Source organism: Cephus cinctus, unplaced genomic scaffold (genome assembly GCF_000341935.2).
Source record: "Cephus cinctus unplaced genomic scaffold, Ccin1 Ccin1_scaffold0330, whole genome shotgun sequence".
In the NCBI taxonomy this organism is placed as follows: Eukaryota; Metazoa; Arthropoda; class Insecta; order Hymenoptera; family Cephidae; genus Cephus; species Cephus cinctus.
In genome coordinates this window covers 1,900,406-1,925,372 of record NW_014333027.1, presented here as the reverse complement: position 1 = coordinate 1,925,372, position 24,967 = coordinate 1,900,406, and the positions used below count along the sequence as shown (strand labels likewise).

General features: G+C 41.3%; 1 protein-coding gene across 6 annotated transcripts in view; it reads right to left on the bottom strand.

The window, feature by feature from the left end:
* Nucleotides 1-24,967, bottom strand: part of LOC107266874 (protein shank) — a 98,096-nt gene that overhangs the window by 5,090 nt on the left and 68,039 nt on the right. For 2 of the 6 annotated variants that reach the window (XM_015737856.2, XM_015737855.2), the window contains 13 exons: nt 10,794-10,919; nt 7,494-7,674; nt 6,796-7,115; nt 6,444-6,708; nt 3,964-4,651; nt 3,483-3,709; nt 2,494-2,670; nt 2,186-2,396; nt 1,903-2,104; nt 1,513-1,822; nt 1,244-1,437; nt 1,003-1,164; nt 19-319 (listed from right to left, as the gene is read on the bottom strand). In XM_015737856.2, coding sequence (XP_015593342.1) covers nt 19-319; nt 1,003-1,164; nt 1,244-1,437; nt 1,513-1,822; nt 1,903-2,104; nt 2,186-2,396; nt 2,494-2,670; nt 3,483-3,709; nt 3,964-4,651; nt 6,444-6,708; nt 6,796-7,115; nt 7,494-7,674; nt 10,794-10,919 — 3,364 coding nt within the window. Of the gene's footprint in view, nt 1-18; nt 320-1,002; nt 1,183-1,243; nt 1,438-1,512; nt 1,823-1,902; nt 2,105-2,185; nt 2,397-2,493; nt 2,671-3,482; nt 3,710-3,963; nt 4,652-6,443; nt 6,709-6,795; nt 7,116-7,493; nt 7,675-10,793; nt 10,920-24,967 lie in introns of all 6 variants that reach the window. The other 4 variants (XM_015737853.2, XM_015737854.2, XM_025084128.1 and 1 more) reach the window with 3 other exon arrangements.

Sequence of the window (24,967 nt, the reverse complement as noted above, 5' to 3'; positions counted from 1 at the left end):
AATAAGCACTATTGGTACCTTTGACTTGTTGTATATGAGCCATATTGTCGTAGACAGAGGCAGGTGTAACTACATCCGGTACGTTGGCACCTACGTTGACTTTGATGACTTGACCTACTGGTGGAGGTGGTGGAGGATGGTTAGGAGGCGGTAAAGCGTTCCTGTTGGTCAAGGCATTTACATCTTCCTGACTCCTGTGACCCTTTGGTACCAGAACTGAAGATTGTACTTGAATATTAAGATCCGGGGTGCTGTGGAAGTCGCGATGAAGATCCGAACCGCCGCCAAGGCCACCAAAGAAGCGGACTCGTGAATTCGACTAAAATATGGGTTAACGGATCAGATTAGTCAAGAGAACTCTGCAGCTTAATCATATTGTTAATCAATGGCAACTAATAGTTCAAGGAATCGTTATGCTCTTTCTATTTCATGGCTGACCGTTTGACGTAAGCTGCGAGTATAATATATCCTCTGGAGAAGAGTCAGTAGACAACTACAAAAGCATCAACGTGGGCAAATATAAAGCAACAACATTTCGTTAGGTAAGGAGCTAGTCACCTGAGATCATGCAAGTATCAGAGGTTATAGACATAAAGTATTTTCAATCAGTAATATAAGTGGTCCTCATCGTCCCGTCCGCGCCCGGATCGTGCCCTGTGGTAGGCTCGAGTTTTGCGCGCATACTACAACAGACATGCAAAACAGGCACTTTTACCCTAGGCATGCATTCGCAAATGGAGGGAATAATTTTGTCATCAAGATATCTCCAGAACAGATTAACCACAATACAAGCCCATTACTGACTCTGCACTGGATACTGGTTATACTATTTTAATACCCATTTTAGATTAGACACTTGAAGTAGCGAACTTACGCAATACTAAATGTACTAGGCTCAAACGTTAGTATCAAGAGATCAACAAAGGAATGATTGAGCTACGATCACATTCCAGACATCTTAATAAGATAATGCTTATCGATCTTGTATTACTTAGATCTTACTTTGCCCTTTCGTTTCATCTCAGCAACACTTGCGTACACTCGGCCGGTTTTCGCAGGTGATGATGGATGCGATTTCGTGGCCTGACCAGTTTGAAAGTGAGAGCTCATCATCGAGGAGCCGTACTGTCCACTAGCACTGCCTTGTTGCCTCTGAAATAGTTCCTGAAAGGAGGGACGTGCCTGAATTTTGGACAGTGATTCCACATCCGGTTCCAACGTACGCAAAGAGCACCGAACTTACCTCTAGTTCTGCTGCTGTTATTCTGCTCGAGGTTGGTCTTGACCTGATACTTGCTGTTCTCGGTTGAACGGGTGTGTTCTGTCCGGTATTGGGTAAGGTAGATGGTTGCTGAGGAAGATGAATCGACTCCGCACTGCTAGATTTCGCTCCGGTCGACGTTATTTCGTCCCCATCATCTTTTTCGCCACCTCCTTCTGCAAGTTGCTCCATCAGAGGTTAGTAAAGCGTACTTAGAATTTTAAATAAAAACCAAGTCTTTTTTTACATACCTAATCCAGCCACCATAGATCTTGCTCTGGCTCTTCCAACACTCAAGGTTGTTTTAGGATCCCTTCGGGGTGGCATCGGAGCTGGTGATCTACCAAGGGTACCACCAATAGTTACGTTATTGTTACCCTTGCGTGGTAGCGTCGCATACTGCCTCTGAATCGGCTGACTAGTCGGCAAAGCTGCTGCCGATTGCGAACTGGGTAGACTGATAACAGGTGATACCACGGTCATCCTTACGAGCTCGCCTGACTTTCTAATCAGGTCCACCACGTGCTCGTGAGACGCTGTAGTGACATCTTCTCCGTTGATCTTAATTAAAAAAACAATTAATAATAAAATTAAGCAAACAAACCTCGTGGAACAGTCATAAATTTAATATGAGATTTCACCTGTATCAAGAAGTCTCCTTTTCTAAGACCCGCCAGGTCAGCAACACCACCCTGATCGACATCATCCAGGTACTGCAAAGCAGGATATCTGGCGGAAGGTGTTAACTCCATCAATGGCGACGTCGCCTTGGCACCTCTTAGCACGAAGCCAAAACCCTTTCTTGATCTATGTAACACAACAGTGCGTGGTTCTGAAGTGACCCTGCAAAAATAATTTTAAACGTTTAAACAATAAGAATCACGTCTTCGCCTAGGTAAACAATTTCAAGATCATGATTCTCACGGTTTCTTTAATCGTGGCGCAGTGGCAAAATACTTGTGCTGTGATTCTCTGCGTCCCAGTACACGATTTCGCCCTTCCCTGGACGTCTGTGACCCGAGTGGTATATTTGTATGTCGAAGTCTGACCTCCTGGACGCAGTGAGCTGGAAAGAGACCAGTACCCTGACCTCGCAAAACGCCTTCCAGGAGTCCGCAGTCCGTAGCGCCAGTTACTGTTTGAAATGAATACAAATGACAGAGCAGGTAGATGGAAAGAATTTGAAAATTTTTCTTAAGAGAAAACATTGAAAGGAATACAAAAGTGGATACCTTCCAAAATGTCGCCTTGGTTAATGGTCAGGTGGCCAGGTATACCGCTATTGTATCCTTCGACGCAGACTACTGTCGTCCCAGGAATACATAGAGAATTTGTTGTATCTGACTGTGAAGTTCCCACGCCGGAACTGTCGCTGATCACGTCGGAAGCCGTGTCGCCAAGACTTTTGTCTGAAAGTGAAATATATGTTTTCTTCGTGCCACTCATATACGAGTATTCGGTTTTAAGGGTGTACAATGAAAAAGCTATATGCAGAATTCCCTAAATGAGATGTCCCAAAAAAATTGTCTTTAGGAACAAGACTTATGATTTTTGAATAACAATATAAAAAAAATGACAAATGCAATCGCGATCTAATTAATAAATGTATTTATGTTTTATGATAAAGGCATGCCATCGTTGTGCAATTATGCCATGATGATTCGGAAAAAAAAAAAATCACTTCATATGGATTTACCTTTAACATGGACGTTCGAGAAGCTGGAGATCATTTTAAAAAGAAAATAAATATAGAAATAATAGAAGTTTTATAAGTATATCCCACGGATGAGACATCGAACAAACATGCATATCGTCTAGACATGAATAGAAGAATATATATATATATATATATATATATATATACATATATATATATATTTTTTGTTTCCCCTCGTTTTCATTACATTTTTGGTGGTGATGGCTGGACACGTTACATCAAAACGAATCCCGTGATTCCTTTCTTCCTCTATTTTTTTCAGCTTTCAAATCTTCCGGATGAATCTTCGATCGAGCCTTTTTTTATAATTATGATATATATATATACGCACGTATACGCTCATATGTATACGCATACGAGTGGCCCAACGTGTAACAGGTATCTTCGTGCAGTAATATTCGACGAATGACGTCACGAGTAGTTCATCCGCTCGTTCCACGTATTGGGCACGTATATTTTGATTTAACAAAAAAAAATATATAAAAAAACGTAGAGAACTTGTACCTGTGACGATGCTCGCCGAATCCTCCCCCGAGGGCTGGTTGCTACCCTCGGACAGGCTGGAACTAGCTGAGCTGAAGGGTGCAAGACTCCTGCTGCTCGGCGACGGCGACGGCGGCATGTCCATCGTCCTGTGTATGTCCAGTCGATGCTGAAGCTCGATCCGATGCTCTTGCAACCTCGTGAGACCCTCTATTCTTAGGTTCTGATAGTGGTCCGAGGTAGGGAATCTTCAAAATGTTTTTTTTTCTTTTTTTTTTTTCGTTCTCTCTGAGTGATCATTCCGCATGAATTGCGCTTCGCGTAAGCGCCCGGTTATTTTCCGCGCTTAAGAACGTTACACGGAAACCCGAAACAGTATCGCGATGAAAAATATTTTTAAAAAATTCAAAATTTATTTAAATGAAAAAAAAGTCGATCGACAACAAATATAAGGGACAGACTCGACCGGGCTCTTAATCGCAAAGACAATCTCGATGCTTACCTAGCATTGGAATCGCGAAGCGCATTTGGATTCTGATAATCGGACGGTAGCCGATTCAGTGTGTTAAGCTGTTCTGTTCTGGTAAGGGTTCCTAGATTCGGCTGATCCTGATGTATTCTCGTGAGGGTTCCTATGTGCTGCTGGGACGGTATTCGCTGGAGCGTTCCGCAGTCGTTCCTGCTCTGTTCCATGGACGGCACTCTGTTCAGACTACTGTGATGAGACTCGGTCCGCATTATGTTAGCATACTGCTCGGTACTCGGCATCCTGCTCAGGGTTCCCGTAGGATGATACTGTTGTTCGGCAGAGCTAACTCTACTTAGGGTACCAGTTGTGTATTGTTCCGTCGTGGTGGTAACTCTAGTCAAGGTACCGCCAGAGTTTGTATATTGTTCAGATGATGGTACTCTGCTCAGAGTACCCGTCATTGGATATTGCTCTGCGGATGGAACTCTGGTGAGCGTTGGATACTGTTCCGTCGACGGGATCCTGGTCAGTGTTGCTGTGCCGTATTGTTCTGCAGATACGGTTCTCGTCAGTGTACCCGTTGTTCCCGTGGCGACGTGCTGTTCTGTGGACGGTATTCTGGTGAGGGTTCCCAGATTGTTGGCTGAACAGCTTGTGGTCATACCACCAAACGCCATTGAACGTCGTTTCGGGTTGTAGCGTGGCGGGCCTTTAAAAGGTACTGAAAATCGAGGTTGCAAGGTTAAGTAAAGAAAAGATTACTTAGCCTTACAAAGATATGTTTCTTGCTTGGACATTCTTACGGGTTAATTATTTTTTTTTTAGACAAACTAATTTTTATGTGCCTCTGACAAATCGTGTGGCTTGGTACACCTGGATCCATGGTAATAAATTTTCTTTCTTTTTTTTTTGACAGTGATTCTGATTTTTTTTTCCCCAATGAATCTCGATTACTTTTTTTTTTCGTTTCTAGCGTTATTGGCACTTTAAGCAGGTTACGCAAGCCATCTTTGTCACATAATCGCGCGTGTATACAATGTTAACAGAAAACGTGTGGTGTGATAATTAATAGCTGGTGTTTTGGTTTGTTGTATGGAAGCGGGTGAAGCACACTCAATTAAGTCTCGTTGTATTTGTTTCGTACGATACAATGGCGTCCTGGCGCAGTTTACGCACTTGCGCCTCGCAGTCTTAATTACTTGACGCAAGTACTTTGTACATACGATTATGTATACAGTATATAAATATTTATGCACAAAGGTTCCTTCGAGGAAGAGTCTTGTTACATGCGGTCCATCGACTATAGATATGACTATTTCGTTTTGTAGTTATGTCTTTCTGGTATGCTTTATCGAATAAGAATGTTTTTTTTTCTCGAGTCGATGGATCGCGACAGTCGTGTTAAGAAATCATAGACTTCGTCAGCATCTACCAATGATCTAATTTACATGTTGTAGCAACGCTAGTCGAGAATCTCCACAAAAAAAAAAACAATCAGTAAATAATTGATAGGAAAGAGACGTGAAATGATAATTGAAGACATGAGACGAATGATCGATTGGATAGAAAAGAAATACAAAAAAATGAATGAAAAGAAGGGAAAAAATATTTTTTTACAAGAAACAAAAGTTACTCGACGTACAACCATCACCACCAAAAATTCTCACACACCAATTGTAATATATATATATATGTATATAGTATATAACGTAGTATCTTTATACTGTACCGGTAGCACGATCGATACCGATTCAATGTTCTTTTTTTTTAATGCATCGAAAAAAAAATCAATTCATTTCTACTACCTTCCTCTAGGAGCATTTTCAAATTATTACAGTTTCTCTATTATCCGACCAACTCTATTTCTTTAGAGAATTGCGTGCTACGTGCTCATGCCAAGCTAATTAAGCAAGCGACAAATACATCATCCTCTTTCATAATCCTTCCAAAAGTCGAGGAACTATATTATTATTAGAATAATATATCAATATAACGCATATATACATTTTGGCCTTCGTTACTCTCGAACTATGTGGCAAAGTACTTTTCCATGCTGAGACCGTATTAGGTGCGCTTTGATCATGTCGTCGCGGCGCTTATCAAATTGACATTAATTACTAGAATTCGTTATTGTTTGCCAAATAATACTAGGATGAGGATTAAAGCTCGTTAGGTTAGTTACAGTTAATTATCAGTGTTATCAAACGAACCAAAACCGTCGTTTCATGTTTGCTCGTTACTAATATTCTTATTTTTCAATTTAATTTATATCAAAAAATGAAAATTCAATATAAAGCGAATTGGTTGTAACCGACCATACTCCAGATTCGTTAACACAATTTAAAATCGTGGGATCAAGAGCGTATGCACTTAGTTTTAAAGAGTACTCCAGGAAGAAGAGGACGATCGGCGATCCTGATTCGCATCATCAAGGAAGAGTCAATGCCTCGATCAGTCAACAGTCATTCTTAACTCATGCGAGTACTTCTAGCTCGTATCTCAATGTCACTCACCGACTTCCTCGGGCTGGTAGTTCTTGATGACCTCAGCGAGGTCCATGTTACCAGCGATCACTGCGACCTGGTACGGAGTCTGATTCGCATAATTGAGACTGTCCTTCTGAGCTCCCCTGAAGAGTAGCTGACGAATGCACGAAGAGTCTATGTTGTTCACTGCGCATACGTGGAGAGGCGTGTTTCCGGAAGCGTTGCGAGCGTTCATGTCGGCACCGTAGAAGAGAAGATGATCAAGGTGCTGGACCAGGTTGTTTCGACAGGCCTACGAGAAAGAAGATAAGAATATTGAGTTGGAACCAGGTGAGAACTTACAAGTTTGAAATTAAAGTTCTAAAAAAAGTTGAAGTACCTGATGAACTTCCTGCCATCCTTGAAGGTCCTGAGCACCGATGGTAGCATGATCATGCAAAAGCGTCTCGCAGAGCATCGGATCCGTCTTGTATGTGACACTGTAGTACAAAGGAGTCAGTCCCTTTGTGTCCTTGTAATTGGGACTAGCACCAAGTTCAAGGAGCGTTTTCACAGCCTCTAGACTGTTCCTCTCGACAGCCCGATGCATTGCAGTCAGTCCTTCCTTTGTTCGATAATCAAGAAGCGCCCCGCCGTTCACCAGGGCGATGATTACCTTTGAAGGTTTCTTCAGACTGGTAGCAAGGGTCAGGGGAGTTTCTATTGAAAATAATAAGAAAAATTAGTTAGGACATTGTCGCCAACATAAGAGCTAACTAGCGATAGCTAACAAAGTGCCGCAAGATCCTTTCATGGCTTGAATAAAGGAGCTTGGTCGTGTGAACGAGCCTTAATCTTTTCAGGGATTATTACAGGGCCCGACGAGATGGGGCCCCTTCGGGTTTTTGAGTTAATCGCGCGACGAAATCGGGCCGGGTTATTATATTAGACGATCCTTCGGGCGTGTTCTCATGAAATCGTACCCCAGGGGCATCGAGAGCCACATCAGGTTTACTGGCCGTCTAACGACCACAGGTTATAGGGCGTTTAAAGAAAAGTGCGCCAGCCAATGATCCATCTGATTTTTCTCTCACTCACCGCCCGTTTCCTGGCAATGAAAGTTCGGATCCAATCCCTTGCTGCACATCTTTGCAATCTTCTCGACTTGACTGTTCGCCACGTAATCCAGGAGTCTTCGCAGATTCGTGCGCGTGTGCATCGCCTTTAGCTGCTTCTCGTCTAGGTGTAGCATCTTGTAAACTCGCCTTTTGTACTTTAGCTGCGTTTACGAAAAAGCAAAAAGAATCGTTAGTTTTAATGTCACAAAAATTCTGTTCGATTTCACATAAAAAAGAAAAAATGACAAAAATAAAATATAATAATAAAATGACGCAATCAGCCATGGTTAACCATGTTAATTCGTTTCGTTAATCAATTTTAATTTATCAAATATGTACAATTTCTCATTAAAAATCATAACTCTGTACCAAAGTATTAGACAAAGTAGATTTTTAAAAATCCCGATCGAATTTCTTGAAAAGACATATAGCATATAAGACAATCTCTAAATCAAGATCTCTTCGGGGAATTGTATCGAAAACAAAAAAAAGGGAATCAATCCTCTTTCAAACCCTACCCGAAAGACCATTACTCTCAATATCGCTGACTTCTAACAATTTTTTTATCCCTCGACTCCAATCCAATAAATAATCGAATTCGATATCGTCGATCGCACCACACATTCTCAGAACCGTTCCGTTAATAGTATTCGAATCCACTGTCCAGTCAGCAACCGTTGGTCCCCGGTTTAGATGTATAACGAGAATAAAGTCGACGTCACACGCGTTGCTGAAAAAATGTCAGTTGGCGTTTCGTGTGGACAACAGCATAATAACGAGAGGCCACAAGACGGTAGCAGCTATGTTGCATAAACGTACCACGAATGTATCGTATAGTATCGGGTATTGGCCGGTGGACGCGCTCGGCTGCGTAGCTACTTGGCGTTCCTAACGGTGCGCTCCTTCCCCGTGAGGGCTGCTACAGTTTCCTGACCACGAGATCTATCCGGGTTGATGCACTCCAATAAATTTCAACGTCAACGACCATTTTTTCCCGTGTTCCATATCAACGTACGAAGATTGGTACGAACCTCATAAAAAAAAGGTGAATCACGTTTGACGTAAAAAAAAAAAAAAAATTGTAGATTACAGCTACGAAATTGAATAACAGTATTGTACGAAATTTGACATCGTATATTACAACATGATGTAAATAGGATAACAAAAAAAAAAATAAAAATTTTTCAAAAATTAATCGCGCAATGAAAATCCTTATATTTTGTTTGCGACGCTCTCATAAGGTACCGACTATGGACCCCGGCCATTCGAGATGAGACTAGCTCCAGTTACGTAAGAAACCGCGGGCAGCATCCAGATCTTGTTAACCCGACGAGATATTTGTTTTTCCTGTCTCCGGTCGGAGACGACGCCGATCAGCGCCATGGAGTCGGCGTTTCCTTTTCCCATGCAGGAGTGGAGACGCCAGGTGACACCTCGGCTGGGACGCGGAGCGACTACGTGGACCGAGTTGCATTTTCGGTTTTGGAATTACTTCCTGTCTGACTGTGTCTCCAGGTATTGGGTTCGTGCTCGTTCGAATTCTTCCCACGAGATAGCTTATGGGATTTCCCATAAGGATCTTACGAAATCGACTTTGTGCATTTAGAAGTAGACGACGTGGACTAATAAGGTACTTGTTAAAGCCTATGAATACATTAGTGACGACATGGTAGGAGAAGTATACTTGGAGGTTCGTCGAACTCTGTTATAATGGACATTGGGATGTTTGTAAAATTCTGGAAAAATATATGTTAACGCACTATGCGCGGGAAAGGTATTAATACCTTTTGCGTATGACCTATGACCGCTTGGCGTATGAGTGGCGACCGCGCTGCGACCCGTACAAAGTGTGCTAATGTGAATGATGTACGAAGTAAAATTTGTGGCTCTGGGATGGAATACAAATTGCTATGATAATTAGTGGAGCCTGCTAATTGGTCCTCGCTAAAATTTCTAGTTCCTATTTACGCATCAGGGTTGGGTCTCTTTGTCTTTTACCAGGGCGGAGTCTTTCGCGAGTTTGGCCTCTGACACAAGTTCGCTATCTAATGTGAGCATAGTCTATAAAAAGCAATTACGCAAGGAGTCAAGTTCACTGAGTGAGAATTTCACAGTGACATTAATTAGGTATTCACCGTGAAGCCACTTTTTAATCAATGGAAGTAGGACAATTAATACATTGAAGTAGATAATTAAAGTAGTTTTTGAGGAAAATTCTTAATAGTCTATTTTATTCGTTTATGAGAGAGATGGGACGAGACGTCGCAATGTCCTATGCGTTAATTAAATACAGATGAGGTCAGGATCGGATCCTTAAGGCAGTGGCAGAGACCTCAAAGTTTCTTAAGTGTCATATGAATGCAAATGTGCCCCCCACCCTCACCAACATAACCTCATTAGACGAAACGTCCTCTGGATAATGCCCAAGGTATTGTCGTGGTTCAAGAGTGTCTATTCCGAAGTCATTATCGTTAAGGGTAGTCGACCGGATGAAAACGAAAAATAAGACATGCGAAAATATCCGGGGTTGTTCAGGTCTCCTTGACCTCTCAGACCGGATCCCTTAGACAGTAACGTGCCATTCATTAGACTCTTTTTAAAAAGCTCTTCTCCTTCTATATCCATCTCTGTCAGCGTCTGTCTTCTATATATGTATATAGGTATAACTCTTCCCTATTATCTATTCCCTCCTCTGGTACCCTGACCGACCCGAATAGACTACTCAGCTTTACGTATTACCCGGCTGAAATGGCCTGACACGACGTCAATAAAGTTGAAGGAGTCATTTACGCTGGCATTCAAGGTTCGGCCTGGACGATTTTCCAGCGTCATGAAGTAGTAATAGGTAGTAGAAGCAGAAGAAGAAAGAGAGAACGTGAAGTAAATATATAAAAAAGTTAGTCAGGTTGGAATGGTTCGGCAATGGATAGATGGAAAGATATGTATACACCGAGGGTAAATAAAAAAAAAACAGTGCAAGAAGTACAAGAAGAAGTTGAAAGAAGAAGAAATATAAACCAAGCAAAAGATCATGAACCCGGGAACAAGACAAGGTGGAAGTAAAGCGATGATACGAATTGACGTTGAACCCGTCGAAATGTTACTACCAGTCTATTATTACTATGTAATTACCAGTCTGACCGCAGGATGGCGCTGCTGTGCGCGAAAGAAGAAAACGAATAAGAGTACGGTTAAATAAGAGCAGGACAAGTAAGAAATAGGAAGTAAAGGTGAAAGAGGAAGCGGAACAAGAATAAATGAATTAACCGCGTAAACTCACCTCCAGGTAGCCGACGGGGCCGTTGAAGGGATAATCTCCCAGACGACGTTCCTCGTCCAGGAATTTTCCAGCCTTCCCGTTCACCGGCGGGCAAAACAGTCCGTAGTTGAAGCTCTCCTTCAGCTCCTGCAAGAACGTAGTAAAGCGCTGATGAAACGCACTCACGGTATATGGCAACGTATAACGCATAGGCATTCAGACACGCATATACGCACTGAACCCCTCAGGACAGTGGTACCAACATCGTCCGTTACACGTGAGATCTATTAAGTTTCCCTGGTTGAAACTAACGGACGAGTTTTTTTTTAATTTTTCTTGCATAGTTTTTCCTTCCTTTCTCTCTTCTTCGTACTTCTTTTATATTCTTCTCTCTTTCGTTCATCCCGCTCCACGGCGACCTTAGCTACTCTCCTATGTATCGTAGATATAGAAAAGCGTACCCACGTTCCTTAAGGTCTGGTTCACGTGTGTTCCAGGATAGATGGACAGATAGGTACGTAGGCTGACTGAGAGATAGGTTACATTCGCAGGGGACAAGTAACAGAGGAGTCACGTAAGTTTTGGTAAAGCTGGTAAAGTCAATTTACACAGAAAAGTATATATACAAGTAGTTAATGGTTAATAAAAGACTTTTAATAAATACGAAAATTCAAGTGCGACATGCGATATGCAGATACCTCACGTTGTAAATTGTATCTGTGGTTCCAATGTAAACCGGTTCGGTACACTGAAATTCCTTTGGTTTACGATTATTCTCAATGCGAACGTTTACACGCTCGATTTCGTCTACCGGCCCGAGGCTTGTGAATACATTACGATCAATAACGAATCCTTTTTTTTCTTAATTCCTTTTTTTACGTATTAACCACCCGTCCACGTGTATCTATATACGTCAAGAATCTTAGGAGGTTTCCTGACAATTTTTAAGTCGTTGGCATATTGTTTTATAAGTTAGACCAGCCCTTGCCACAAGCATAGGCACTGTCTGCTGGGTGGTTTTATATATTTAATAAGACCTTTAGCGGCATCTGCAAGGCGCGTTTTCAAGTATAATATTACGTAAGGTACAGGCGGCGGTATCCTCTTCGTGCAATGTGTATACGTATGAATGCACATGTGAATATGGATATATTGTACCGGTTCGGGTCTGGTACATGCGTTATCTTGCAAACACGGTGAAATAATATGCTCCGATTTCTCCGACGACAAGCAATAAAGTCGTATGAGTTATGGCGGCACTTTGCGAATTTCGTCATAACACGATGTCGGGCTTGCCAATTCGTTGGCTTACAACAACGTCATCTTCCTTGGACCAGCAGTTGTTGTCTTGTTAGTTTTATATGGACCCAACCGCGAGCTGAGTATTTCGCTATACTTAATATAAAGCTTACGTTGTTGGATTTGGTTGGTGAGAATGTCGCAAAAAAAAAATCAAGAAAATTTGTATGCTTGGAAATGTTAAGTTTTCGAAAAAAAAAAAAAAAAAAAAATTCGACTTTTTCGAGTTTACGCATTCACCCGATACGCTGCTGCTGAAACTTTTTGTAACAGAGTCGTCTTGTGAGCCTCATTCAGGCAACCACAAAGGGGCAAAGATGGAGCATGAAACCATCACGGTGGTGAAACCCCTTTAGTTTCGCATTAAGGTCTGTAATTGCTGTATTGCGCCCGATGTTATTGCGATGAAAATGCGCCCTTATTTCTTTACTGAGTGCATCCAAGGTATACACGTGCCACGTGTTACTACTAACTTCCCTACGGTATTCTCGGCATATGGTAGCCAGAAAGAAATTGCACAGTGGACAATTATGGACGAGCAACAATGACGACAGCTGTGACACGCGTGCAGTTTTCACTTGTACGTATGCTGGGGTAAACTGGTATTTTGCACGACATTTTTTTGGACGGTTCAAGTAAATTGTCGAGGAATTTCAAATTTTAGTAAAATTTAACGAACGTGACGGATTTCAAATTCAGGATGAAAACAGTCGCTGCTTTTATTATTCTAGGTAAAGGGGTAGGTTGAAGACCATACATGTCCACTTTCTCTAACGAGCCCTTAACGTTTGTACAAACAGCTCGTTGCCTTTGACATACCCTCCATCTTGTTTAATGTCACCCCTTAGATTTTCTTGGCTGAAGTAAATGATGCTGGGAGGATCGATAAGGGGTGAGCGAAGGCGAAAGGAAAGGGGTGAAGCAAACGGAAGGGACGGAAATAGAAGTTGAGGGTAAGGAAGGGATGTTTAATTTTTAATTTTTTTTTTTTTTTAATAAAAAAGGGACACCATTAGGGATTGTTAAATTTCCTAACACTTTAACGCGTCCAACGTGTCTTCAAGGGATGTGTATAATGATAATCATCATCTTTTGGAACACTTCATTCGATTTCTCGTTGCTCGCTGTTAATCTAATTCATTGAATGAGCAGAGGGATTTAATATCAAAGCGATCTGTTCCTTTCAGGTACACAGGATCTTTTTCTAGCTTAAACATTAAAGGCAGTGTTCATGGATACGGTACATTTTGATATCCAACGAAATTTTAATCAAAAGTATTGGCGTCTGACATCTGGCTTACGTATCAAATTTTTTTATCTTTTTTGATACGCGGGTGATATAAAATTTGATATGAAATTGTTACGGATTCAAGTAAAATTTTTAATTACATAACCCTGATATTTTTCACTTTTGACATTTACGATCCTTAACATTTTTTTTTTTTACGGAATTGGAAAAAATCAAGCGTCCATATTATTGGATGGCGTCGCGACGCTCATCCATCCACCATTCGAACTAATTAGAACGATAAACATTTCAAATTAATATGCATGAGTTTCAACCCCGCGCAGACAAATAAATCAGTTCCCGAACACTAACACGGTTGCAGTGCTACTGCCTGGCACGTGCAACCCTCTAAATCAGCGTATATGTTTAAAGATAAAAGGATAAAAGAAAGATAGAAAAAAAAGATCCTGGCCAATTTTACCGGTTAGGAACCATTTACGATCGCGTCGTTATAGAAACGCTTTGCGAATCTACCCTTCTCCCTGTGGTTTATCTATGCGAAACGATCCTTCGTTTCACCTGAGTGCACCGGGATCTACGATATGGATCGTGATCGAGAATAGATCACGGTGGGGAGGCTGTGTACCGGCCTATTGCGAAAGATCCGTAGAAATAATAGACCGGCCAAACTGCTTTATTCTAATTGGCGTATAATCGCTCTGTGAGATCGTGCGAATGGCACGCGCATAATACAGTATCTAATGGACATTAGAAAAATCCACGGAAGGATATGGATCGAAATTCTTAGGATAGCAATAAAGATCGATTTTTACATAGAATTTTTTGCAGTTGCCTTTTAATCGACATGGACAAATATTTCAACCATTTTAGGTAACTATGCGCGATCTCCAGGGACGCATTGAGGACCATTTGAATTAAGATGGTGAAAGATCGATAAATCTCGATGGATCAATGGCGGATGGAATTCCGTACGAGAATTCACGAATGTCTTGTAACTTTTGGAGTGAAAGTCACTGTAGGTACCTCACGACCCGGATTTTTATTTGTCGGGATTCGTATAATTGCCAATATGGATTTTTATCCCGCATGTAAGAAATAAATCGAAAAATAGTTGTTCCGTTTTTTTTTTGTAATTTATTAAAATTATACAACCTAAATCTTCACTGTATAAAGATAAACCGCGAATCTACAAAAAATCTAAATTCATCGAGAATTTTTCGAATTTTTCTTTAAATACAAGTATAAAGATAAGTCCATTGTATGGCGAAAATTTAAATGAAATTCTTATTTTACGATCGTCCCATATTTTCGTACTGTTCACAAGTCGGCGACACGTGTTCCTTTTACGATCGCATGTGGATGTAAACGCGATCTTCCCACCGCATACCGAAGGGTAGACGCAATACATATATTATACACATATGTATATGTATACATAACTATATAAGACAGATTACTAGCATATAGAATTATACTGTCTTTATATACAAAAACGCGACCAAGAGTGAATGTGGAAAGTCGAAAATATCACTTAAGCCAAAAAGATATGACGAAGATAAAAGTTGTATTAAAAGTGAAAGAAAAAATTGACAAAATAAAAAAAAAGATCAAGAAAATGAATCGCATACAGCGAGTCATTTTGAGCGGCGCTGTACGGCATAATAATGGCCGAAGGCATGTCTTAATCGTGCTTTATGGTATGTAATTGCGGCCCGGCGAAGAGCCAGGGCGAATATTAAAGCTCGGCTTTGCATCGAGGGAAGCGTTACGCTTTTAACCATCATGTCAAAGGTCACCTATTCGATTCACCCATCGAAGCACACATATACCCAAGTTCCCCATTGATTTTTATCACAATAAATTTCACAAGCATTTCCCTCTACCGATACCTATATGCATTGAGACAATGGGGAAAAAATCCAAGACGTCAGGTTATTTAATTCCAGTTTACGAAAGAGCTTAGGGTAATTTTCAAAGTAAAAATAAAAAAATATTACCGTAACCAAATGCAGTGACAGAGAGTAAGAAAAATTACCAGAACTTTATCAGGGACTGTATTGCAAAATTGTTAGGGTAGAAAGACAGCAAATTAAGGCCGGTACGCAGTGCATTAGTGTTAAAGAGGAAATATGACCCATAAAGTGTCAATGCGTCGTAAAGGGACGCGGGCTGTATGCGAAATCGAAACGTGAGCTAATTCCGTAACCGGAATTTGAATTCCCGCCATAAATTTTCAAAGTGAGATATATATATATATACATAAATACATCTAAGAGAAAAAATATATTGGCTCTATTTCTTTAATTCTTAATGTATATCGTCTAACGTAAAAGGGCCTGTATGGAATGCCAGTCGCGTGTACGCTATGTGTATAAAACCATAGGGAACAATAGTCCGTGGCGTCTACAGCCGGTTATAATCGTTCAATAACCCGTTTTTCAGTGTGAGCGTCCGATGCCGCGATATAACGCTAATACCATTGCTACATAAGAGGGATATTACGGGCTTTATTAAATACCAATAACAGTATATCACATACGTATGACTATTCGAATCAGTGTATAGTAAGTTATAGGCTGACAGTATAGTGATTGGTATTAAGTAGAAGTTCCTATGCTCTACGGGTGTCAATGGAATTTTTCAACGAGAGTAAATAAACGTCGAATGCACCGACGAGACTATATTAAAGAGCCAAGAATTAGGAAATAATAAGGCGAGAATTTAAAGGTGGGATAATAAAAATGAAAAAAAAAATTTTTTTTTATAAAATCGTTAACGTTTCGTATTACGAGATATTTTTCTGGTTAAATGTTGCGCCCGTGTAATTTAACGAAATTTTTGATAACGACGAATGCCCCAGTGTCTAATTAACGAATCATTAGGTGCAGGTACCAGGTATAGTCATTTCAAGGACGCGTTATACAATTTATCATTTTCTTTCTGGGTTGGTACAACAGACTCCTCTTTTTTTCGATCTCACAACCATCCTAATACGTTTCTTGGATGCCCTCGGGCATCGGTAGATTCTATTTATGACGTTATACGCGCACACTGTTAGTTCCTAATACCACAGCTCAACACGATCGCACGTTAACCCGTGTCTGGATTTACGGGGGGCTATTGCAATATGTCAAAACTGTCAAAAATTCGGAGACTGTAAGATTTTATTAATCGCCCCGGCATCCCTGGTTAACTTGACGATCATGGATGAGATTCGATCGCGCGTACTTGGAAACGTTCGCGTAAAATCGGTGTAACCGAAACGCGATCGTATATCAACAACAGCAACGTCGTTCAAGTTCGACAGAGTCTAAGAGGCGCAACGATTTTTAGTCTCTGTGCCACGATTTCTTTTCATTTCGCATCTTCGTCTTCCTCTTGGTCATCTTCTTCGCGTCGTTGTCTCTTCTCTGTCTTTTCCCATACTATACATATACCTTTAACCTATTCCCTATGGAGCGTCATGTTATCCCATTCACTTGATGTTCCCCTCCCCTCCCGCCCTTCCATACGCGAACCCCTATCCCGGCCCCACCATACTATTTATTCATTTTTGTTTTTCTCGTATCATCGAAGATGAAGCTATTACGTGCGGTCGGTCAGTCTCGTTCCAGGAATAATTGACCGGATAGAAAATTACCGGACGAAAGAATGCATAAGTCTCGGATAAAAAGAGTTAAGCGTCGCCTCGGATGAGATCAGCTTTAGCTACCTATATAGCACTTGGAACACGACGATTGTTCCCGATCGTCACGCGAAAGAGCGTACAGCGCGTCACACAGAGTGCACCGTGACGGCGGCGCCTAAGGCGTGCGGTTACCAGAAAAAGGTAGAAACGAATCAAGTGTAAATAGAGCAAGTCACATGGAGGAAAAGATGCACTTCCGGTAAATTGTAACCAGCCGAGAGGGAATGGAGAGGGTTAAAAAAATATTAAGTGAATAAAAATAAAGAAAAAAACAAAAAAAAATAAAAACCCTCCGCGAAAGAAAAAGTAGATAATAAGGGGAATGGAAGGGAGAGAATATTCGAGCTCACGAAGATTCTGTATGTCGTATATGAAAGTAATCCTCATCGGAGTCTTTCTCGATAATCACATGCATAAGGCGCAGTAAGATCCAAGAGGCAAATCACTCTTCCTTTCTTTTTCTTTCTTTCTTTTATTATTTTCAACTCCACGGAAATGACTGTCTTTCTTTTTTCTCTCATCCTGGAAATTTTCTCTTTCCTTCTCTTTCTCACGTTTCCTCGATAATTCAAGTGGACGTTGATCGGTATAAATTGCGCGGGAAACGAGAGCCAATCAGCGTAAGTCATTCGTAGGTAAGGGCCGAGGGAGGTTAGGTTGGGTACCTATCATTGGGTCTGTCCTCGTCGTAATATTACCGATGATTAGTCGCGCGTCGCTGGTATAGGGATACTTGGCGAGGATGTTCAAGGGCCGAGGGAGGTTAGGTTGGGTACCTATCATTGGGTCTGTCCTCGTCGTAATATTACCGATGATTAGTCGCGCGTCGCTGGTATAGGGATACTTGGCGAGGATGTTCAAGAAGGCGGAGAGAGAGAGAGAGAGAGAGAGAGAGAGAGAGAGAGAGAGAGAGAAAATAAAAAAGTGAAAAAGAGAAAGAAGAAAGAGGCATAGAAATGCAGCAAGGATGAGAAATCTGCATTTGCGTTACACACGCGACTACTGGCGCCCTCTCTCTCTCTCTCTCTCTCTCTCTCTCTCTCTCTTCAGCATCTTTAGAATGCAAATTGATCGGTGCGATTCTCGTAGCTTGGGGACAGAATATGCTTAGGTTCCGTGTATACAGGTAAACGTGTATATATAGATTACGTGAAGTCAGCGTTATGTACGCATACGTGTATTTATGTACTTCTGTATAACGTATATGCAATATATATACAGCTAAATTCCGATATACAAGGATAGGCAAAAGTTGAAGCTATGCCAAGTATAACGCCCTTAAGTCCTGGGTCATCCGATAATGACCTTATTATTCCAATTATGGGTTTCCGTGCCACGGAATTATCCACCGGAGACCTCCAGAGACTTTGCTACCATACCCAGGTATTACGTACTTCGAAATTCTAAGCCCTCCGGGAGCTTTTCTGTAGCTTGGGGTTGCATCACGTCATAAACATGCATGCATGCAATAAAACTCGAGAAAAACGTGGACTGTACGACATAGCAGCCTTATTTGGCAGCTGTTACGCAATTATTATAGATAAACACCAGTTTCCAACGATTGACAGTTAAAGGTAAAAAAAAAGTTTTCTAGCAGCGTCCATTGACAAGTAAGAAATTTGATCCGATTATGGATAATGTTAATAAAGTTTTGAAGTTTACTATACCTGCCGCGAGTGCGAGATAGATAGTCTTATGGGCATTTACCTGAACATTGTCGGGGATATGTTTTTACAATCGACTGTACTACGAATGTATCTTCGAATGATCGTCACTTTTTTTTTTCGAATACGAAATTTCGTAATTTTTCACAAATATTTTCTATCATATATATATATATCTCTTTTTTTTTTTTAAACATATCCAAAGCGATCCCACAATTACCTGTCTACGTCATTTCACTGTCACGATTTTCTCTCCACATTGCCTTCTAAGTAAGTATCATCTATCATCAGCTACCACGTACAGTAGACAAGGTTAATTTCTCGCGTTAATTCCTATGTCCCCGTTGGGGCAATAATGGCTATGGCACTATAAATAGAAATCTCGGTACTTCCTACGTGGAGTTCGCTTTCAGTTGCGAAAGGATAAGAGACGCCATAATATATGACACAGACGTTCGTAATCGGTAAGGGAAGTTTGGATTAAAAAAAAAAAAATCAATAATCATAATACCAATAGAATTAAATATGACGTAGCCGCTAAGCGCATAAGTGATTTAAATAAATTCGTAATAAATTTCTTGGAATACCACATCCCATTATCCCATGTCTACGTATGTATACATATGTGCCCATTATAAGTACATAACGCCATATGAATGCACTAACAGGTGGAGACATATGAAAGGCACTTAAACATCCTTATTTACCTTAATTACACCCGACAGTAATTATCGTCCTCCACAATCTGTCCAGCCTCATCCGGAACTCGACCTGGACCATCAACTCCCATAGCAGGAGCAATCGTACAAAATGACCAAATGGGTAGCAGCCGGAACCAGGACGAAATTCAAGGACAAATTGCTGTTCGGAAACTTTTGAATATCATACGAGAACGTATTAAAGCTCGTCTCACACCGAATACTTCTTGTTCGCTATAGCCAAGAAGAGGAGGTCCAGGGCCAGACACCCACGTAATTCCCTGCGGGCAGGAATCGAAGGAAAAGAAAGCCTTGCCTTGCCGTGGCTGCAAACGTCGGCGTTGGCGCATTAAGCGACAACCACACCCTCGGGAGCGCGGTATCCCGTGGGCGTGCAGAGAATTGGCGAGTAATTTATAAACACGGTTAACTATCTTGGTTAGCTACACGATCATAGAGGCAGAAGGACCAATGGATGTTACAATATTATGGGTACTAGTCCTTATACGTATATGGGGAGGTTGGAAAGTGTCGCGCTCCGGGCTATGAATTTAATATCGCTTTCGATTAGAATCCTAACCTAGTTTACGAGGTGGTGTTACACCCCAAAATTGTTTAGTTAAGTGTATATATGTATATAAATATATATACACACATGAAATATACACTGAAAATCATCTTATAGAAATTTAAATTTCGCGCCAATTTCACGCTCAGTGCATAAGACGGTTTTCTGATAGAATAGTATATACATACATATATATCATATACTGTCCAAGGATTTTCACGTGAAAGAACTTAGATGATCCTGGATAGAATATGCGTTGTGTATTGCAGAAAAGGCTTGGATCGGGCCTCGGCTGTGTTACGTCTCTAAGGACAATGGCGGAGAAGAGCGGGACAGGTCAGTGGCCTGTGTATGTACTCGGCTAACAATGGCTCCCTGGGTTCCCTGGTTCCCTCGTCGAATTTATACCCGAACTTTTTTCTCCCTTACGGAAGGATTCCCAGGATAGTGGTATCTCGGGTGCAATAGAGAGAACCAGGAAGGAAAAAAGGGATCAACCCTAAAGAAACTCGGTAAAATCAGAAGTTGAATCCCATGCGGTCACGTAATACAGACCCAAGCCATACAGGGTCCGCGAGTATACGGGTCTATAGGCAATGAAATTAAACGTAGGATTTGTAGCATCGATAGAGAAATATTTAAGAGGAAATATTATTATCTTTTTCTACGTACAATGAAAGTAGCAGCCATTCCCGTATCTATAGTACGTTTAAATCTTGTCTGTATACCGAATTTATGGCTCGAAGCACAGTTGTCAGAATCGTACAGGAGACCAGTGGTAAAATATAGAAACGAATTCTGAACGGCGCTAGGCAATTTCCGCAAGCCGGAATTACGTAGGTAGATGCAGGTAGACATGGGGGGGGCAGGGGAGGGGGGTAGGAGGAGGGATGGTTGCGAGGCAGAGAGAAGAGGAAACGAGGGAAGCTTCCCTGTCAATTTTAATCAAGCGTTAACTGCCTCGTTAGCGCTAATCCATATCTTTGGCTTCCATGGACCAGAACTCTGCCGGATGAAGGTGTTCGGTAATCGAAGTGGAAATTACTCTTCCTCTTGATCTCCGTCGTCCAGCTGAATCTTCGATGGTCGATTCGTTCGTTTCGATTGCTTATTCGCTCACTCATTTCGTTCGCTCATTCGATTCGCTAGCAAACTCAGTGGTGCGTGCCGGGCAAATTAACGGATATTGCCACTAAATTTCGAAATATTTGCCATCCGACGCCGCTGAGACTCAACCTCCGGTCTGGTATACGGGATTTTTCACTGTGAGATCTTTTCAGTGGATAAAGACAGAGACATGCCAGACGACTGTAAACAGACTCTGAGGGATTTCACAAGAATGAATTATTATTTCAACCTGGGTCTCTGTTTGTGAATGGACCCATTCTAGTCCACACGAATACTGGACACTCCGTTATTATAATAGCGACTGGCAGATACACGATATTCAATTCTATGGAAAATTTTCCGAATTTCCGCTGACCGTGAAAAGCAATTATTTCCACTTGTTCCAATGGGTTCGTATCTCATACTCCCGCTGTTACTATTCCTCGTTAGCGAAGAGATAGTCCCAGGACCGACATGGATTCTGATGCGACTAGACGGGAAGTCGATATTATTAATTTCAAATTTTACCGATAGAGTACCACGTCTATACCGCCTGCTAGCTCTTACATATTCCGAGGTTGTTCGAAAACTGAAAGGATTTTAAAAATAATTTTGTTTTAAATTTCAAAGCCCATTTTTTTGTTTCGTACCAAATTTTTTTATCCACCCCCCCTCCCTACTCCATCATGCCCACCATGTCTAGTATCCGTGTATTAAATTTCGAAAATTTATTCGTATTTCCTTTTCATTTATAACCTATTCATACTGCATTGGTTACGCATGAATTAGGCAACGTGCCTAGAGTGACTGAAGTCCATAAATAATTATGATGATTTGATGATGGATCGGCTCACTGTCGCGGACGATAGAAATTCGGTCTGATCATTAAGGGACGGTCCACGGGGTATACGTGAAAAGATTAATTACCAAAGAACTGGACGCGACAACGTCGTATTTACATTTACACAGTTTATAATAATAATCCACTCTACCTATACAGTGTACTTTTATGGAGTTATGCGTTCCGACTAGTTGTATCGCGCGTAGGGTAACCCAACCGTACCAGCCTACTCTCTCCACATCGATCAGCAGACACGTTGGAGAACATCGAAAGTCATCAGCATTGTCGGTGAATTTACAAGAAGCGATTGTCGAGTACATTCCGAAACAGCCCGAGGGTCATTTAGATATCTCCAAATGGAGATGATATTATCAGACAGAACGCTGACTGGCAGAGTCGAATTGATGAGTAAGGCAAATACGTCATATCGTGGATAAATAATGGAGCTATAAAAAAAAAATAAATAAAAAAAAAACTTCATACTTAAAATCAATAGTCAACAATCATAAGAACTAGCGTGTAGAATAAAATTATCGAGTATATCCATATATATAAGATTGTTTATACAACTATTGATCCTGTATCTAATCTCGCGATCATCTCGAAAGATTATCTGGACACGTAGTATCTACGTGAGATTAAACCGCCACGATTCGTAAAATCAATACCTGCTTAACCTAACCTATAAGGAAAGCCGCGGTAGGGTACCAAGAAGTAAAAGTAAAAGTATCCCTCGTATATAAGAAGACCATAAAGAAGAGGATGACGTACATGAAGATGAAGATGAAGTTTTGCACTATCTCAGACTCGTGCGCTGTAGGTAACTCGGTTAATGCCCACAAACACAAGAACCCATTTCAAGAGGTTAAGTGCCGCACTTATCTTATTAGGGCTGGCCTTAACAGTGCACTTCAAGCAGTGGGTTACGGCGATCGGCAAGAACTATATGCATATACGATCTACGCATGTATACCAATATCACAATTAATTTTTGAGACACCCTGTACATGAGCAACGAGATACCTCGAGGAACGGAGCAGCAGGAGCACAATATTTTTTTTACTCAATTTTCTTTTTACCCGTTCTCACTACTTTCCGTAGTAACGACCAGTGCCATATCAACGATGAAAAGCAATTTTTATGGAAAACGTGGTCCAGAGCAGCGCGTACCCAGCTACCATACAATTTCGAAGATCTACCGACCTGAATGTACCCGGTATGTAAATTCGTGCAAATCACTCCTGAAATAACACGTATTAGTCTTACATTGTAGCACCGAGTATATACGATGCATATGCATTGTATGCACTACAAACAGCATCTGTACCCGAGAGCCCTACAGCCGAGTATATTCAAGAGATTTTTTTTCACCTTCGCTTCTATACCTTATTCTCAGCTTCCAAAGCCCGGAATACGTACTACCTGCTACCAGATGCAACGTGCCTTCTGTATATCTAGAGGATCTTATTGGTCAGGTTGGTAAGCCCGGTTTCTCAGGGCAGGTGGTACTGTGCAGTATTATATAAAGAAGCTGAATAGACGTGGTACGGTAGCAGAAGTTCACTGGGATGGAGAAGTTGGTACGAAGTCTCGGAAGTTTACGTTACGTTAAATGATAACCATACGGAAAGGTTCGATAATGATAATAATATTGAGAGGAGAATGGGAATGCGAATAACAATAATAGACGCAAGAAAGTAGATTTTCTAACTCAAATAACGGCAATTGTTATACCTGCAAATCCTGCTCGACTTTTATCACCATAGCCGAGAGTTAAGCGTCGGACTGGAGATACGGTGGAACAGTGGTTGTCATCGAGCCGGATGTTGACCCGAAGGTCGCTCGGTTATCCTCTACCCCCTACCGGATCTAGCTCGAGTCCTTTGTCAAGTAGGATAAAACTTGGTCGACCCTTCTGGATCCCCTTAGACCCAAGGAACCCAGAGATCCTTCAATTGAGAAAGTTAACAAGTGGCTTGCCCTACTTGGAAAAATAAGCCTTGCCTCAGCGACGAACATATCTTTTTTCGTTTAAGCGCATGGAGTCACGTACTTCCGGTTTCAGCCGGTAGGATCATCCAAGTAAATGGGCAAGGGATCCAATATAACTTTCGCGTTATTTATAATCTATTTACATAAAAGTTATATCACGAGGGTCTGACAGGCTCGAAATACTAAAGACAAAGCTGCGAGACCAGGTTCAGCTAGGAAAAGCACCAGGTTGTTCCCGGGGAACTCGATATCAAGGATATAGAAGTCGTTCCTGTAACCAGCAGTCTTGGTATCCAGGGAGTGCAACGATCTACGCTCGGATAAATTCAACGTTACGCCATACGATCTTAGCGGGAGCGAGAGTACCTCCACCGCGTACAGAGACTGCTACTCCGCGAGGATGGTGGGCGTAAGGATCATTGTGATCCATGATCGTGAACCAGGATCATCCTTCACTTCCGATAGGATCACTCCAATCCTGCCTTCGGGCGGCATTATGCCTCCCCGTATACACGCGTATAACTACACGAGACTCATTCTACAGTGGAATATCTCCTATTACGAATGCCATTAAGTGTTCGTACAGTCACTTACGAAAACCTCATAGAGAAATTTTGACAGTAATACTGATCAAACTTCGAATACTCTTAGTCGTTAGCGAATCGATCGAGTGTATATAGATATATTACAGGTTGAAAAAATAACAGGCTAAACTTACGATCCTTTAGTTGCAGACAGACTGAGACAAATAAACGAGCAACGATAAGAACGCGTGACGTCATTATCAGGATCGACCGTCTGCACGAGTGCTTCTAGTTGGTAGGGATTGGAGTATCAGGATGTACGAACAGGATTGACTGTGCATATATTGACGGGAATCGACATGGTACAAGTATTGGAAGCATATTTTCACTTGGTCCCACCTCCCAATCCCCAACCCACCCAACTACTTATAGCAAACATATCGATCAATTTTTTTTTTTGTTTTCTTATTAATCATTGTACGGAAGCCTTGTCTGTCCTTTTTTTTTTTTTTTTTTTTTTTTTTTTTTTTTTTTTTTTTTTTTTTTTTTTTTTTTTTTTTTTTTT